Below are 18,931 nucleotides of genomic sequence, written 5' to 3' on the forward strand. Positions count from 1 at the left end.
TCTGTTAGGAAGCACATGTGTTCGCCAGTCAGCGATGACTGTGCACAACAAAGGGCCGAAGAACGGAGCTCCATTAGCGGGATGTGATGAGGCACGGCTGGAGGTTTAGCTGGCTCTGTGGTACGTACATAGCCGAGTAAAAAAAATTCTGTTAATGGGTGTCATTGTGCTAATTCTGCTTGTGCGGGGGCCTCGACCACAAGCAACCACTGAGAAAAAAATGACACAAAGGGTCCTACTGTGTGCATGCACGCTTACGAGCTGTTAGCACCCAACAAATAGAGGCTTCCCTGCAAGTTTACTACAACTATTCACTGCCTGGCTCAGTGGGACAGATAAAGACCCTGCAGCTACTGGCCTCATATGTTTCCCACTAACAAAACAAAAGCAAAGCAAAAATATACAATTACCAGTAAGAGCAGCAGATTGTTACTTTTGTTCTAAACATCAGATTCAAGCGAAACGATCCAAAAACCTGATCCCTGTTGATGCAGGCAGACTTGGAAGCTTAGATGAGAAATGGCTGAAACGTCTTCTCCTGACAGCAGTGTTCCCATTATTTTGATGAGATATGGTAGCGGACTTTTTTTTTTTTTTTCTGGGTGGAAGTCAAGAGAGGACATCTATTTACTTATTTGATGTTTGTTCCTATAACAGAATGTCCAATTACAAGAGTGTTAGGCCGTATCTGGACTGAAAGTTATGTCTACGTTGAAATACGACCAGTCTTATGGGTATAGAGGTTGTTGTTGTGTTTTATTTTGCGCTTTACTGTCTTTTTTGTCCTTTTATAACATACCATAACTGTTTTGTTTACCAGTAAAGCATATTGCATTGCATGTAATTGTATGGAATGTGCTATATAAATAAAGCTTGGTTTGGTCTGGTATGGTGTGGAGAGAATGCAATTCCCAGTTGATGGGGTGTGACATAAAAATAACGTAAAATACGACCTAAAGTACTACTCCCTGGTGGAACTTTCTGAAATAAGTGAGGAACATACGACTTGTTTGAGTGACAAACCCTACACAAGTGTCCACAGGCCACATGTGGTCCTGGAATGCCTTTGTGCCCCCCAAAAAGCCCACCATGTTGACGGGACATGTTCTACTGAAGCAGACATGTGCGGCGACAGATTCTCCTTTGTTAACTCCTCTTTTGAAGACTTCTATCTCCTTCGCGTTTCTCACGTTTTTCATCCATAACAATGGCGCATTCTTTGCGTCTCCTCTCTGACTGGGCTACAACCACGACCTCAGTCTGAACCCACAGGGAAAACTGTTACAGCCGACCCCGCCGTGACCCCGCCGTGACCCCTGCACCGATCCATGGCACCTCTGAAATCAAACTGACGGGGCTGTTCGGCACATGTTCGTCCATCACGGGGCCTCAAACACCCCGAGTCAGGACACTGTACTGAACGCTGATGGGCTGTTTATTGTGACTGAATGGGATGAAACCTGTGAGCGGCACCCGAAGGGGAAAGGAACAACTTGATGGAGCCGGTGGGCAACAGCGATGCTGGTATTTGCTTACACACTCTCAATTTTTGTAAAGGAGAGGTTACATGCTACCGCTTCCTCTCCCCTGCTGTGGCCATGACAGACCACAACAGAGGAATACCGTGCTGATATGTTAGAAAAGACTCACAAAAAAATAAATAAACCAAGAATGGACAATAACACAGCAGGATGAAGAAGAGCAGCCAAAGAAAAGAGGAGAGAAATAGAACAGAGTTTGCTCTGTGTAATGATAACACACCAACTGTAAGGCTGTTATCTGCTCCATCCAGAGGAAAGCAAACGCACCCGGAGCTGTTTGAGATAGTAGTTTTTTTTTTTTTTTTCTTAGGAAACCAGAATATATGTTGATAAAAATATTCTCAATGTTCCACAAAAACTGCTCCTTTGAGTCATGAAAGTGCTCTTCTGACAATTACAGAACGAAGGAAGACAATGAGACAGATAATAAATACCAGGTATAAATATTATTATCATTATCCTGATGCCGTAATCAGGTACACAATGTATTTTAATACCTGGTTTAAATGAAGCCATTGTGTATGCCAAAGTGCCAGGGAGGCAATGATCTGCCAAGGGCACAGAGATAATATTGTGTCTATGTTCTCATGAATAGAGTAGAACAGAACAGAACAGAAAGCCTTTATTGTACAAGTGCAACAAAATTAGGGGTGCGACTCCTAATCAGTGCAATTAATGAGACAATTAAAGGCAGACAACAAGCACACATCCAATAAATATGAAAGTAAAATATATAACCCTAACCCTATATAATAATGGGCATTGCACTTAAAAACATTGTGCATTGCACTTAAAAATGTTGTATAATGCATTTAAAACAACTTGACTATCCAGGCAATATGCAAAAGAACGTAATGCATTCCTTTTTCCTTTCCCAGCTACATGGAGTTCAGCCGGCCTCCTACTACACACTCGCTATTTCAACAGCTCCACTTGTTGGCAGGGGAACAGAGAGCTGCTGGAGGTGCACAGAGAAGGAGCTGCATTGGATGTCTGTCTGTCTGTCTGTTCCTCTGCCATGTCTGCTCAGGGAACAAGATTACAGTTACGTGGGAAATAACCAGCGCATACTTCATGCGTTGGGTTCCGGCAAGGGAAAATGATGACGCAAGTTGTCAAGAATGTCTGACTTTCAAAGTTTCTCGCACCAGGAACACAATCCCTGCATAGCATCACACTTGGCAAACAAAAACTGCGCCGTGGTTGTGCTTTTGTGTGTGTGTGTGTGTGTGTGTGTGTGAGGAGGGGAGTTTGAACATTTGAGCACTCAGAAAGTACCTTATTCAGTCAGAAACTAAAACCAGACAGAACACCTGCACGCTGTCTGACCTGCGTCGGTCCGTTACCTTGTGCAGGTTCCCCTTGGAGTCTCCCAGGAAGGCGATGGTGTGTCCCGCCCTCACGCTGACGGCCACGGCAGTGAGACGGGCGGACGGGCTGTCCAATATGGTCTCGGCTTCCACGGCCATCCGGCTGGCCATCGGGCTGGGGGTGTGGTCGGAGCCGCAGGGGTAGGCGTCCAGGGTGTTCTGGTGGCGTCGACGGAGAAGATGGGAAATCGAAATCAATGTACAGTGAAGCCACATTCCACACAGCGACAATCTCAGCTTAGTATATTTTACCGAGGGTTAAGCATATGGAACGCTCTGTCCTTACATTTCTTGAATTTGTCTCCACAGCAGCTTAAAAAGAGCCCTGAAATCTCTTTACCAATCAGTATGGACTGCCTATTAATAATGGGTCCAACCAGTATTTTCTAAGTCCAAAGGCCATTATGAATACTGTTAATTTTACTTTGTATGTTTTATAAAGTTTTTTTTTTTTTTGTATATGTGTAAATAAACAAACCAAATCAAACCAAACACAGGGCTGGGCAATCATTCAATATCCTCATCTTTCGGTAGGAATACTTATTTAAGGAATATTATTAGAAAATCTTAGTTTAGTTTGTTTGACATCACATTTAACATAACATTCAGTTCAGTGGCATTACAATTTCACAGTTTAACCTTATTCATATTCTCTTTGGGCAAAAATGAATCGTAGGCAACTGGACTTGTATTTGTCTTAGGAAGTTCCTAAGACAAATTTCCTAAGACAAAGTTCCTAAGACAAATACAAGTCCAGTTGACCTGGATAAATGAGAATATCCATAGACTTATTCAGATTGTATTAAATATCGATGTCCAAAAGATTCCTTGCGAGTATCATGATGCTGCTTTCGAACTAATTTCCCAGCCCTGCAGCCCTGTAATATAGAGTTCAGCCTACAGCTGGCCACACACTCATTTCAAGGTCACCGTTGCAACACATGGTGAACACAGTCAAGACAATAAACTCCCCGCGATGCCGATGGGCGACACACTGCTCCCCGCATCGCTGTGGAAGACCGTAACATCTGCTTGAATGAGGACACTTCCAGATTTGCATTTCCAGATTTTACTGAGATCCTACAGTTCACAGTATACATATCTCATGTGTACTGTGGTTGAATTCAAGATTAGATTAGCCTTTACGGTTTTACACACTACAATATTCAAATACATCATGAGTCACAATCTTGGGCAACTTTACATATAAACAAGGGCCAGATGGAATGAATTGTTTTGTTCCTGCGAAACGAGGCGTTTGATGCCACTGTGACATCACCAATGTGTGGACCAATTATTGACAGGCTGCGGTTTGCAAAGTGGGAAAGACAAGTGAAAACTCCTCTGACTCAAACCGCCTGTATTTTTTTTTGCAGTGACTTCGCTGGTAGTCTGTGGGTGTCAACATGAAGATGGAGTGAGAGCAGCGTGACAAAACAAGCATGTCGTATCAAGTCAGACTACAGCAACATCTCACTGTTGAGAGGTGACACTAAGCTATCACAACTGGAAGGGAGAAAAAAAATGGACCTGGTAAATGAAATGCAATGACTCAGCGAGTAAGAGGTGCAACAAAGCACAACAGAACTAGACCAACTGTGTTCTCTAAAATCCCAGCACGATTTAGCATGGATGGGTTGGAGGTGAAGGGGAAACTATTGCAGGAATCTGGCGACCTTTTGCCCTTGGTGCTTTAAAGCTTACGGAGAATTTGTTTTTGCTTTTACAGTTTGGCAGGAGGCAGTCTTTGCTCTGGCAGTGGGGTTGTTGCTTTTTGTTCCACACGATTTATTTTTCCACAAGAACATTTGAAAGCGAGGTCATTGCCTCATCACTGGTAATCATAACAATAGGAAGTGGAGGCAATAAACCTGAGAGCTTTGACTGTTGATGGCTACTTGTTTTGATGGATTTCGTGTTGCTGGCCGGCTTGTTGTAATGAATTGACTCCTTACTTGGCCAGCTCTTTAAAACGCACTCCTGGGAAACCAATACAACTGAACTACATCCCGACCAAACAGGCATACAACCCAACTACCATTTAAATATTCTGCTATTGTCACCACCACCTTAAAAATAGCCAATGTAAGGCTTAGTTGCGGTGACTTAGCCAAACAGTGAGTAAAGTGAAATGACAGAAGCTGTATACAAAGTTCACTACGGCATCAATCAAGTGAAATCACGGGGAGAGAAGAGCACTTACACAACATAGTTATAGTTTGTACACAACATGGGAACCCCTCCATTAGAGCAAAAATAAGCAGGGATGACTGCATGCTAAAAATAGCCCCAAAAGTGCTAAATTAAAGGTTGGGTCGACGTCCCATCTAGGAACACGGCCTGAAAGCCAAAACGCCGGTGTGTCGCTAACTGCACTGGCTGATGGGAGCCTGCGATTAGCCTGTATTTACATTGGCACACATGTTTACGTGCCTAGTGCAGACTGTAATCATATGGATATTTAGCCGTAAAGACTGATGGCAGTAATAACCATGAGGTAGTGAGATAATGATGACAAATTGCTATAGCATTGCCGCTGATGGGTTTGGAGTCCTGAATCCCGGTCATCAATATCAAAGCGTGTTCATGGTCAGCTGTGACCTCGCATGAGATACTGCCCCTCGGTCCTGTGCTGGGACAGATGGGCTGCCTGGCACAGACTCCAGAGGGATGCCGGCTGCTTTGTGTGCTGTTTTTGCATAGGCGTCCAACTCAGATTTGACATCTTAGTAACGCTGTAAATCTCTTCTAAGCCCCAGCACAGTGTTTACTGTCCCTCCGCTGCCCTTCCCTACAACATTATACCATCTATTTCTATGCCGTTTTTCTTTTATTGCCCATTTTTTCCAGTTTCATCTTCTCAACCTTGCAATTCATATCTAAATCCCCTCCGCTTCCGACCCCATCCACCTACCGCCTTCCTCCCTTTTCTTCTTTATTCTTTTGCACCACTATGCATGTCTATTCCTTAATCTCTCATTCTGATTCTCTCTCTCTCCTTCCAAGCCTCGTATCTGGCTGTCGTGACTTTATCCGTCCTTGTCAGACCTCATTAAACGTTGCCCCCTCCCGCTAAGAATGGCTAATGCCGCTGATCGATCCCTCCTTGACCAGTGATCCTATTAAATTACGCTGCCCACACTACCTTTCCCCCTCAGAGCCAATCTGTTGAATACAGCAGCCCGATGTCAGGGGTCGCCACTTGTTCTGCGTGCTCCTAACATGAGGACGTGATGATTGAGGATGGATCAGAAAATGCACCGCAGGTCAAGGCGTTGTATTCCAAACTAGCGGAGAAGCACACAAAAGCCCTCACAACGACGTGAAGGACAACTTGCACAGTCATGAAGATGTGCATGCAGGCAACGCTCATTTAAATGACAACTATGAATACATACACACTCGGATTACACACACAGAAATACACAACAACTGCCCGTTGAAACTACAGCAGTGTTACGAGAGGGCAAATCTAATTCAATCCCTCCACTAAAGGATTACATTTGTCTGTTACAAAAATGTCAAATTAAATTTTATTCTCTCTTTGATATAGAGGTCACTTTGCTGGAAGTGGGTGGGCCTGGAAAGCTTCAGATGCACGGCACCAGCTTTGGCAGATGGAAGCTTTTACTTGATACACACGACCTAAAAAAAGACCTCACTTATGTAAACTAAAAAAAAAAAAAAAAAAAGAATGAAAGAAAAAAAAAAGAAAAAAAGCAGGATGCAGTGTGCTTTTTGTAAACAGAATAATGAAAACAGAAACCAGAATGTCAATAAGTACAATAAGTTTAGTAAGTTGTTCAGTGACTGCTTCACTTTGTTCTTCTCTGCCCTTGGGCCATGCTGATTTTTTCAAACTGGGAAAGAAACTGTATTTTCCCCAATACAATGGCACAGATTTTTTTTCTCCTTTATTAGCAGGGAAGCTTTGCTATGCACTTGTGCCATTCTTCCAACAAGTCACTGCTTCACAGACACACAATTACAGAAGCACTCACACACGGGAGTGTCCAAGACTGCAAAACTGCAGTCTTGGACAATCTGTTAACCACCGAGAAGCTCCGCCAGAGTAATTGTGGGTTAAGTGCGTTGCTCAAGCGTACGTCCATGGTAGTTATAGAAGGAGAGTGTGGCCCATTCACCTTCACTCTCCACTTGAGATTTTCACAACTGTTCTGGGAGCTCAAACTTTACTAAGTGCCTGAATATGTGTTAGCAGAGCTCGATCTGAACCAAGAATACTGATTCTGCATTGAAAAAAAAAAGAACTGGAACTGAGATTTAACTGATTTTGAAATGACACTTAAGTTAAATTCGCTAATAATCACAAGCAATTGCAAGGCTTTGCATACAATTCAAATTCATCTTTTGAATGCAACAGTTCAAAATGACCATAACAAATTCAAATTTATGCAATTCAAATGCAGTCTCTGCTGACACTCAGCTCTTTCTATGACCAGCTCTATAATTCTTAAGGTTACTGCTACCTGCAACATCCAAGATACAGACTGGTATTAAAAAAAATGGCTTGACAACAAGAATCCAAAGAAACAAGTAGGCAAATATATCTTACTCACCGCTGGCAGGTTGGCACAGTTGGATTTGACTTCGTATTCAATGTAGGCCGCCTCGATCCCCGCTTCTCTACCCATCTGTGTGTAGCACAGGTCTCTGGTGGAGTTAATCCTGCGGTCCAGGTCTTCGAGGTTGAACATGCAGAGGGCTGAGTCCTCGCTGGGGCGGGTCGATGACGCCAAACGAGTGGAGAAAACGGCCAGAAGAACCTCTGGGCCTTCACTCGTAAATCCGTCCTTGGAGAGCCCGAGTCTCACAGCTTGGAGGAGGTTGTAAATCTTTCCCGCCCTCGAGCGGCAGGTCAGAGGCACCTCCACGTACGAGTAGTAGGCCTGGTCATCCAAACACACACGGGAGACGTAGGTGCGGTACTCGCGCGATTGAGACTTCAAATCCCGCCGGTAGAAGAGGAAGTAGACATGCTGGCGATGGGCAAAAGACGCCACAAAATGATGGTCATATTCTGAGAGGCGGCCAGCCACGGCCAGCTTCGCGGTCTCCTCGTAGGAGAAGACCGGTTCCTGGGCGAGGTTTCGCGTGGAGATTGGCGGGTGGCTGCTGGTGTACCCCCGTCCCACAAAAAGCACCGGCTGCCTGTCGGGACGAGAACGCACCACGAGTCCGACAGTGCTTACGTTGGGGTGGTTAGCTGCCACGTACTGAGTGTCCACCGGCCTCTCTGTGGAAAAAAGCACTGTAACCACAGAGTCCAGACTCCGTTTCTGGCAAATCCCTTGGTTGACGCTGCCGCAGGTAATGAGTTCCATGGAGTATGGGTCCACCAATAGGAGCTTGTTGTGATTGCTGGTGACCCGAGCCTGAGGGCAGTTGCTCTCAGTTACCGGGGGCAAACACTCGCGGCTGTCCGTGACTGGGCCTGTGTCATCCTGGAGTTCAGGCTGGAGGAAACGGTCCAGTTGGAAAAGGTGATCTCGGGCCCCGACGTAAACCCGACCCACGCCGGGGTCCGGATGCAGGGCCAAGTGTTCAAAGAGGGTGTCGTTCCGGAAGAAGGTGGGGTAAGGGCTGGGGGGAGAGGAGCCGGACCCGAGGACAACACCACAGGGTAAAGAGGTGAAAGGCCAGCTGGCAGCTAGCAGCAGCAGCAAAGACAGCAGCGTTCGGGCTGCCGACACTGAAAGACAACGCAGCGTCCCCGGAGGCATGGCAACAGATCTGAGGGAAAGAAGACACCGATATGTTTTTTTTTAAAGCCAGTACAAAATATCCAGTATCTTCCCATCCATAATGGCTAATACCAATATGCATTTTTACAAATAGTTGTGACAAATGCAGGTGCACACGATAATAAGCTTTTCACACAGAAATTTATTTTTTTAAACAAAGGCCATTTTGTTTAAAGTGATACATAAAAAATAAATTGTCTATTTCGTAATGAGCCAAATATTGTCTGTAAAGATCAATACAGGTATTGCTTTTTACAGCTGATATCTGGATATGGATGATCTGCCAATATATTCATGTATCTGCAGTTTTCATGTTTTTTTTTTTTTTTTTTTTTTTTTATTAGGACACAGACCCCAATTTATTTAATCTAATCCACACAGGATGATTTTTGTGGTGGTTTAATTAGTATTGAAATGTAGAACTGTCAACATTTTAGTGCCAAGAGTGAAATGTGTGATTCCAAAGGACATTCTCTATCTAGGACAATTTCAAGTGAATTAAATTATAGTGCAGTGAAACTGTTCCTCCTTTTGATGTGGACCCTCTGCGGCACACTCTGTGCTGGAAGGACTTGCACTCTTTAACTAAATACTATAAAAGGCCAAGGAAAACGATCCCATCCAATCTTGATGCTCTACTGCCAAGCAATTCTAAAACAGAGTGCAAACTTTCACCTTTGACCTTTAACACCTGATGTTGTTACAAAAGTCTGAGGCCGTCTAGGGTTTCACCATGTAAGGTTAGCACATAAAGCTATCGCGGTTAGATAAGAATCCCTAAGACGCTATTATTAGAGACTACACTGACATTCAATTGTTTAAACAACCTGAGAAGAAGCTCCTTGAGCAAAATAAACGGAGACACCGGCTCCTCACCATTTGTTTCCAGCGGTGTGTTACAGAGGCATGTCACCTCTTGACCTCCCAGCAGCTCGGGTTTAAAACACATCCCTCTGGACACAACCTGCAACACAAAGAGAAGAGTTTACACGCTGATGTAACCCCATTAATTGTTACAAAAGTATGAATTAGAGCATCAGCGGCAGGGATGAGAAGCACACACAGACCAACACACCATACGGCTGCTTTCTCTGCAAAGACGGACTTCGAAGCTTAAACACCTCGTATCTTTTTGACATCCTCGCAATCCACTTAAAGCCATGGGAAGCTCTTTCCCATTGAAATTCCTGTCAGACCTGTCTTTGGCCGGCTACATCCGTTTCCAGTGCATAGGGAAGCCCTTAGCAGAAGCCAAGTCAAGTAGTGTCAGTCTAAGAGAGCTTTCAGCGCCACACACACTCTGCCTGAGCATACAATCCTTTCCTATTGCTAGGATACAAGGTACAAAACACTTTGGTTTCACAGTCCAAGACAGATTAACAAGCTGCCGCGAGGTAAAAGCGGATGGGATGAGAGAGCACAGACAGGGAGAGCTCCCTTGCTCAGTCACCCGAATCTGTGTTTCAGTGCAGAGTTAAAAATTTCTTCAAGTACTGTAACACCTCCGGTCGTTACCGCTAAACTACACTCCCTTCGCCTCACTTCTTCTCCACACTTCCTCGTCACCCGACTCGTTATCTCCCTCACTCTCCCTCTTCTTTCTCTCCACCTCGCCTCCTCTGTCCCCTCCCAACTCTCCATCATTCTCTTCATCACTGGCACGGAAGTAGGATTATCTCCTACCAGTTCAGGCAGGACTCCAGTGGGAAAGAAAGAGGGAAGGCAGACTGAAAAAGACACTATTCACCCCGCTCAACAGACCAATTTTTACCACAAGTGTATACACACATACACACACACACACACACACACACACACACACCTCTTTCCCCGCCACACTGGGAGCATTTAGAGAGGTCGCTTTGTTGGCGGCGATCTATGTGGGAATGAGGGTAAAGGCCTGGCAAGAGGCCAAAAATGGAAAGCAAAAGAGGGGGAAAAAAAGCATTTACTGGAGCATAATAATAATAATCGCCGCTATCTGTATCATTTCAACTTGAATTACATCTGAACCCTCTCATCAGGCACTTCCTTGCAAATGTTTGTTTTCTTGTCCACTTGATTGCGCACTCATGTCGAACTAATTTCAGCTCCTGTTCTGGCTTTTACAACCAGACAGGCCCGGAGGCTAAGCAGGTTGATTGATGCCCCGGTTACTGCAACACCGCCCGAACATCGAAAGCATCAAATCTAAACCAAAAGACAGATTTCTGTCCTTTGACCTTTTAAGGGAAACGAGTTTCCACTGCTCGGTGGAAAGCTGCACTTCTCCGGCGAGGGGGTTACGTCAGCCTATGGAGCCCATTAGTCAGCGTGTCACGACTCTCTGGTGGAAAAGGCACTTTATAACCCTGTCCAGATAATCCTGAGAAAGCTCCAGTCCGGACCGTAACGGAGCTGAGCTAGGAATGACCGGCATGTTAACTCGGAGAAACACCGGACCAGCAAATACAGCACTTCTCCTGTTTCCCACCCAGGCCAGCCTGTTTCTGGAAGTTAGATGTGTAATATCCTGTTGTGGGTCGTGGTGCCTGAATTGGGTATGGAGACGAGCGGTGCAGTTGTCATCTCCGATAACTTCCAAAAATATGCAGGCTGTCACACTCCCCATCCAAGAGCAACAGGTTGGTCAGCCCCTCGTCTGTCTTAATTTGCAGTTTGGTGAAATCTACAAAATAAAAAAAGCCAAAATCTACAGCAAACTGGGCTGCCTTCGCTCTCGACGATTTCATTTGGAAGAGGTTTCGCTTTTCCTGCAGTGAATAATCGGATCAGGCCCGACATCGTTCATGCTTTGAGACACATGAGAACAAGAGAATGGACTCCTGATTCAATTCCCTCACTTTGAAAATCACATTTTGCGTCCAGGTGGAAGGGTTTGGGTTTTTTTCCCCATTGCTTTACTGGGCCAAATGTATCAGAGCGATAGGAGGAGAAGAGAGGAAATGTGTGCATGTAATTAGTTTATCTGAACGTAATGCTCCATCATTTTTAAGTAATGGACTCCCTCTTTTTCCAGCATTGTCTACAGAAAATACCGGATGGTTTAGCCATACTGGCACGCAAGTATTTAAACAGCATAACAAAGGACGATTTGCAAAAACCAAAGCTCGGCCACCGCCTATGGCCTAAGGCTGTATAATACAGATTTGATGGGAGGGCTGTATACACAAAAGTCATGTAAGAACAAGAATCACATTATTTTTTTGTCCTCTGATTGTCTGGTGTTCATACCAGCTTAGATCACACAAAGAAACAGCTGTGCGTTTGCCCTCATTTTGCAAAGCTAGGCTTATTAGGCATGAGTAAACGCTGACTATCAGTTAATACCTATTCTTTCTAAACCCCAAAAACTCTGTATTTTGTGATTGCATCCCATTCCTAACAAACTGCACCTCTCTTTGGAGGCGGACAAAGATTTGAATTTTCAGGGACGTTGGTGTGGTTACCCACAATTTGGTGTAGAGGTTTAAGAAGGCTGGTTGAGGACGGTGACTGATGTTAGGTAGAAAAAACTATTGGTTGTGCAGCTCAGACACATCAGGCACGTCTTCCAGATGGCCAGATGTCAAACAGGAAGTTGACTGCAACCATATTCTTTACCCTTCTCCAATTTTTTTTGGCATCATGTAGGTGTGTGACAGAGACCAGCTTCCCTTTCAGCCGTTCAAATGAAGAATCATAGATGACTCAGCATATCTACTCAACAGCCAATATGAACCGTTCCCGTTGGGACACATCAATGGCAAACGAAATATTCATCCTGTTATCCACAGGACTGATCAACAATGAAGTCAGATGAAAGCTTTAAACCCCAGTCAGGTATGTTTCTGTCTTTTCTTGTTGATGACAAAATGATGTGATGTCTTATATTCGATAACTACGCATTTACCATTTAAATTTAAAAGAAGGAAAAATAAATATGAAAAGAAGAAGAGGAGAAGACCCATGATTCATGGGAGGATGGTATTTTGAAGGTTTGCAGGCTAAAGAGGAAGAATGTGAGAAGAAAAAAAATCTGATTCATTAGGTGGGAGATGTTTTCATTTCATTTGAGGGCAGTTGTGGATAATGATTCCCAGGAATCTGTCAGACTGTTTATTTATCAGGGGCTAATTAACTATAAATGTGCAGCTTAACTTGTCTCTCATTTATTCTGAAGACGACAGGTAGCCGCGGCGTCTAGAGCAGACGGACGGGACCGGTGGGACAGACTCCCCACAGGCCGAGCCAAACTCCACTGACCCCGTCCCGCTACAAATGGACTGCGCCTGAGCCCGAGCCAAAAGACTCGACAACACAACGGAGCATTCCTGAGAGGCACATTCAATTGAGCCATCATCTGCTTCACTGAGTCAATCCTTTCATTCATTTCCAATTCAGCTACCCTACATTCTGGGAGAGACGGAGAGACGGAGAGACGGAGAGAGAGAGAGAGAGGGAGAGAGAGAGAGGGGGAGGAGAGCAGAGAGGATAAGGGAGATATTTAAAGTGTAGAGCTGGCAGAGTGACATAAGCAGACAGAAATGGGGGGTTACAGGAAGACAATGGTGAGAGGGGAATAACGGGGGAACGGGGGGAACGGGGAGCGAGCTGGAAAGCGAAAACAGCGAGGGGAAATCGCCACAAACAAGTGCCTGCAAGCCTCAGCGCCCGTGAGAACTGATGGAATGTGACTAATGATAATAAGCCACAAACTGAAGAGAGAGAGAGAGAGAGAGAGAGAGAGGAGGTAGAGGGTGAGGTAGCCATTAATTACAAAGCCTACCCATAATGCTTCATTCTACGCCCACTCATTCACAGAATGCAGGAAAGGAGAATAAAGCAAGTTTCTAATTAGTGACATGACTGTGAGCATAAACACACAAACACGCACAAGCACACACACACACAGGCCTGTAATGAGAAGTCCTCCTCTGTGCACGTCAAACAAATAAACATACTCCAAACTGCCAGCGCACACACACACACACACACAGGAAAAGGAAACTTATCAAGGCCATGAGTGAACGCAGCCATCTGCAATCAGTCACAGCCTTAACATCAACAAACAGTGTTTACAAAGGATGCTTTAGTGGCCCTGAGAGCCTGCGGTGTTCAATTACACAAACACTGGCCGACAACATCCTCCTGCCTGCTTATCCACACTGCAACTGTGATATACGAGCTGTGTAAACCATTAGGACTATCTCGTAAAGACCAGGAATAGAGACCCGGGGTCGCTACAAACTCTCACTGTTGTCCTCTGGATAAACAAAAGCAACACCGAAATGACAACACCGCGAGTAAGACGCTCAGGGAGGGACTTGAGACGGGACCGAGTGTGAAAGCTGAGCGATATGGTAAAGAAATCACGCCGCGGTTATTTTGACAGATGCTGCGATTCTGATAGGATTCACAGTTTTTGTGGATGCATAGTAATTTCCATTTTCACTAAAAAAAAAAAAAAAAAAAAAAAAAAAAGATGCTGCGTTCTGCACCAAACAAACTCCTGTGTCATCTCTGTGGCACCCCAGTACTTCATTTATAATGGTATTGTGTCACATATTTTACATTTAGCAAAAAATTGCAGCAACTTGGATATTAGATTTGGCTATAATGCAGTTTTGATTAATTGTTTAGATCTGATGAAATATATATTACATGAGGTTGCGGGCTGCACTAGACTTCAGGTTAGACAAGTTGACAGCTCCTCAGAAATCAGTAACTGACTGCTCGGAACAGAATGACACATCCTCGGGATATTCACTTACGTAATTCAGATATTCCCTCTCATGCGATCTGGTTTCATTCGAGCACACCCCGGTGCCGCAACTTAACCAAGCGCTCCTGTTTATCAGCGCAACGTGTAATGTCTCAGCTCCCTCGGGGTCAAACCGCGCGGCCGAGTTTAACACATAATTGCTTCTTGCGCCTGCCAATTCCTCCACGTTAGTAATACATTACTTTAATAGAGTCCCATAAAAGCCGCAGGAAAACGATCTTCCTTATCTTGCCTGCTCACGACTCTTCTTCCAAGACTCTGAAAACGGGCAGACGCTTGGTGCAACGCCGTTTTTATGCTGTACTGCCATCTGCTAGTTTCTCCCACCCTGTCGGTAGCCCTTTATAGGGACTATAAATAACAAGCCCAGCCATAACATCAGGGCCATATCGCTCAGCTTGTTGTAATGTATGCCATCAACATTGCTTGGAGAAGACGCTCTGGCTGCACATTGGCCCCTGCACAGTTGTCACGTTTATTAATGTGAGATACTTTCATGCATACACATAACTTTCAGTCCAAAATAAGTTATCCACCGCTGGGAGAAGGGGGGGGGACATGCTGTATGAAAGTTACCTCCAGGCAATTTCTCTTTTGCAACATGGTTGTTTTACTAGATTTTTAACATGTTTTTTTTCTTTGAATCCTCCACAATCTGACAGCTACTGGGAATCTGAGTGTCAAGTCACAGTCGGGTCGTGTTATTGGTGTAGTCCCACTCTTAAGACTCACTGCGTCGGTCTGCCCTCTGGCGCTGTAGCCCGGCTGGCTAGCTGACAAGAAGTTATTTATAGAGAAACCCCCAACAATTGCCGCCCATCTAAAAAGGAACACATTCCTCACTCGGCTGATGAACTTCAGCGAGCAAGGACAAGGAGGAGGAGGGATAAGTCTCGCCCTGCGCTCTCTTCCGGAAAGCCCTTCGAGAAAATAAGACATGGAAGTCACTCGGGTTTTTTCGTAATTCGGCCCTTGTAAGGGGTGAAGTCCTCCCCTGAGAGGATGACGGGCTTCTCTGGACATGTTTCAGCGGTCAGGGGAGAGCCACTTGTCACTGGAGATGAGCTGGGTGGGTGGAGGAAGTTCCCATGGCTGTTAAAGTTTATGGCCATGAAGAAATCACCCTGGGGTGACGGAGGCCGAGCGGGGCTACTGGGGAGGACGGATATCCGGGTCAGAGGACGTGTCTTCTTTCGGGTGGCACGCAGTGGCTTTGATCAAAACGTGTGGATGTGCTTCCTCTTTCCTCATCATGAATCAGTGTCTGTACGCAGGGCCTCTGTCTCCAGGTCTGAGGTCAGCTCTTGTGTCAGTCGCATATTAGGTGCTATAAGTCACGTTGGCATGATAAAAGTGCACATCTGAAGTAGGATCAGAAGTTAAGGGGCTTAAATGAGACCACGTAGCTCTCATTTATTAAGCCATCAGCTCCACCATAAACAAATAGCCCACAGCTGCCAGACAGGAAGCCGTAAAAGTCTTGTGAGTTTATCTGGATCGTAACTCAGAGGCCGACAGGTGCATCTGGCTGCGCACGCATTAAAAAATATCTACACTGTCGCAGGCAATAACTTACTGAATGCACTCAAACGGAGAGGCAATAATCCATCGAGCAATCACGGACCTCACCTTCCACTATGACATTATTTGGCGGTGAGATAAAGCATTCTTGCACTGTAGCCGGACGGCCACCTGTCTCCATCCACCATAGCAGAGCCCCGCGGCACCACGGCAACACGGAGACGCACAGATGGAGCGCATTATGGCATGGCAGGCCAAGGAGCAGAGCATGTATCCACAACACTGTGAAAATGACCGCATGACCGAGCTGCAGGCCGTCCCCTTTCCCATCACTGTCCAAGGCCTGTTGTCCAATGGAGAAACGCCATATACAGCGGTCCCTCGTTTATCGCGGGAGTTACGTTCTAAAAATAACCCGCAATCGGCGAAATCCGCGAAGTAGTCAGCTTTATTTTTTACAATTATTATAGATGTTTTAAGGCTGTAGAACCCCTCACTACACACTTTATACACTTTTCTCAGACAGGCATTAACATTTTCTCACTTTTCTCTCTTGTTTAAACACTCTCAAAGTTCAAACCTTCATAGAAAAATAAGTCCAGTATTATAGAATGAACGCATTCTGTACTGTACAGGAGACACGGCACGGAGGAGACTGATTGACAATGGTCTACAGTCCCTTAGCCAATCAGGACGCAGAACACAATGCGCAGGTTCTCCCTTAGCCAATCAGGACGCAGAACACAATGCGCTGTTAAAAAAAAAAAAAAAAAAAAAAAAAAAAGCATACAAAATTGCACTAAAAAAATCCGTGAAACTGCGAGGCCGCGAAAGGTGAACCGCGTTATAGCGAGGGACAACTGTAACCATCTAAGAAGCCTCTCGATGGACAAGCCTCAGCTTCATCTATTCAGTGACTGGTCCTGTTTTGTTTCTGAAGTGTCAAGATCAGAGGCAAAATTGACACATTTTCAGAGTTTTTTGTTTCTTTGCAATGAAAAAAAAAAAGATTGCAGTGTCAATACTTTTATATTTTCAAATCTATTTTTTAACAAACACAATAAATTTGTGATTAAAGTGCAAATCAAAAACTTGTCTGCGAATCCAAAAGTTTTGTTTGCAAATTCATACGTTTTGCTTGAAAACTCAGATGTTTTGATTGCAAATGCCAAAGTCAGCTTGCTGTTGCTGCTGGCTGGGTGGTACGCACTCTACCATGTGAGCTGTCGGGGTGCCCCAACCTGTTCTGACAGTGATGCTCATATCCGGTAAATATTTTACCCGTTAATGTCTTCTGAATAAACTGCTTTTACAAGCTAACTGATTCTGAATAAAAATGTTTTTACTTGTTCATTTATTGTGAATAAAGTTGTTTTTGAGAGTCCGTCGGTAAGGTGTTCAATCCGTGGAAGAGAGAAAGCAGCTGATGTCATTAAGTTTATTTTCTACAACCACAGCTGCAAGCATGCAGTGTGTGACGTGTGTGTGTGAGAATGTGTGAACGCGTGTGGTACAGCCTCTGGGCTCGGTGCACGGGTCATCTCACCACGGTGGATGAGGAAAAATATAGAGTGGCTTACAGTATGTGAAGTGTGCATGCATGTGATGAATTGTGATGTATGATTCCATTGTTTAGAGCAGTGAGTCCGGGCGGCAGCTGTCCAGCGACACACTCATCCCTGCATACAAGAGCAGGGTGGGGACGCAGACCTACACACACACACACACACACACACACCAACTATCATTACTGACTTTACACACTAAGGCCTGCTCCCAGAACAACTGTATTTAAGCGCTTAGGGGTCTGAGCAGTTGAGTGGGCCTGCAGCAGAGACGGACCGCTGACCAGACGGGCAGAGAGAGAAACCAAACCAATCGTTAGACAGTGGGGGGGGGGAGGCGCTCCGTTACCACAGGTGAGTCATAAACGTCACATGGGGCTCTGAGGAGAGGGTTGACCAGGTAAGAGAAAAATACTCAGACAAGGAGGGATGAAGAGAGCAATGACCACCGATTGTGTCATCATGTTAATACGTCATTAAGTGGTGGGCGGTATTACTGGTGTACATGTTGTACTTGCAATACTGTCTGTACTCCAGGTGAGCACTACGACCATGGAAGTATAAATCTCAATGGAACTGGGGCACGAAATACAAAAACAAACAAACAAACAAACAAAAAAAACAAATTCTTTAAAAACTTTCAAAAAAAAAAAAAAGTGACCTGTAGGATAGTGACCTGTAAATTCTGTGTTTTTATGAATCCCAATTTAGTTCTGGGTAAGATACAGTATGATGAGTGCTGGGCAATACGGATAAAATCAAATCAAATTAATTTTGTTTTTAAGATTATTTAAGAAACAGGTAAGACATAGCAGAAAGAGGGAATGACAACAAAAGGGTTATGAGTTAGTATTACACAGTAAGCACTCTACACTGTGAGCCATCGGGGTGCATCAGGGTAAATACTTCTGAGCAAATACCATGTGGGCGTATTTTACCCAGAACTGTACTGGGAGTGATGAGCCATTAATCTCCAGCAGGACAAAACACAATATAATTAAGACGAACAAGAAAAAAAGAAGAGGGCGAATGACTAAGCTGATTTCTTAGCAGCCAGAGATTCAAGTTTCATATATAAAGTAAAAACTTATAAAAGGTATTTACATTTTTTGTGATTATTTCATAATCTTATTTTTGTTACTATTTTATCAAGTCTTGAAGTTTAATGTGGCAAAGACTAAATACCTTCAGTTCAGATAGAATGCCTTTTAATTGCCAAATATTTAAAGTATTTTCTAACTGAATTACCAGAAAAATGCCTGTTCCATAATGCATAGCATTTCCCATCATTACCATTACAAATCCCAAAAATATTGTGATAACGTCTGTGTCACATATGACTATATCTGGCATTAATAAAACACTATAATTCGCTGAAAGCAGGTAAATAAGCATTGATGTACCT

The 18,931-nt window shown here is 44.5% G+C and overlaps 1 protein-coding gene across 2 annotated transcripts in view; it reads right to left on the reverse strand.

Annotated features, from left to right (window-relative positions):
* Positions 1-18,931, reverse strand: part of plxnb1b (plexin b1b) — a 115,227-nt gene that overhangs the window by 44,442 nt on the left and 51,854 nt on the right. For both annotated transcript variants that reach the window (XM_030051357.1, XM_030051358.1), the window contains 3 exons: positions 9,553-9,640; positions 7,492-8,665; positions 2,888-3,070 (listed from right to left, as the gene is read on the reverse strand). In XM_030051357.1, the coding sequence (XP_029907217.1) occupies positions 2,888-3,070; positions 7,492-8,655 (1,347 nt within the window). In that variant the 5' untranslated portion in view covers positions 8,656-8,665; positions 9,553-9,640. The remainder of the gene's footprint in view (positions 1-2,887; positions 3,071-7,491; positions 8,666-9,552; positions 9,641-18,931) is intronic.

The sequence above is a fragment of the Myripristis murdjan genome, chromosome 5 (assembly GCF_902150065.1).
Source record: "Myripristis murdjan chromosome 5, fMyrMur1.1, whole genome shotgun sequence".
Taxonomy (NCBI): domain Eukaryota; kingdom Metazoa; phylum Chordata; class Actinopteri; order Holocentriformes; family Holocentridae; genus Myripristis; species Myripristis murdjan.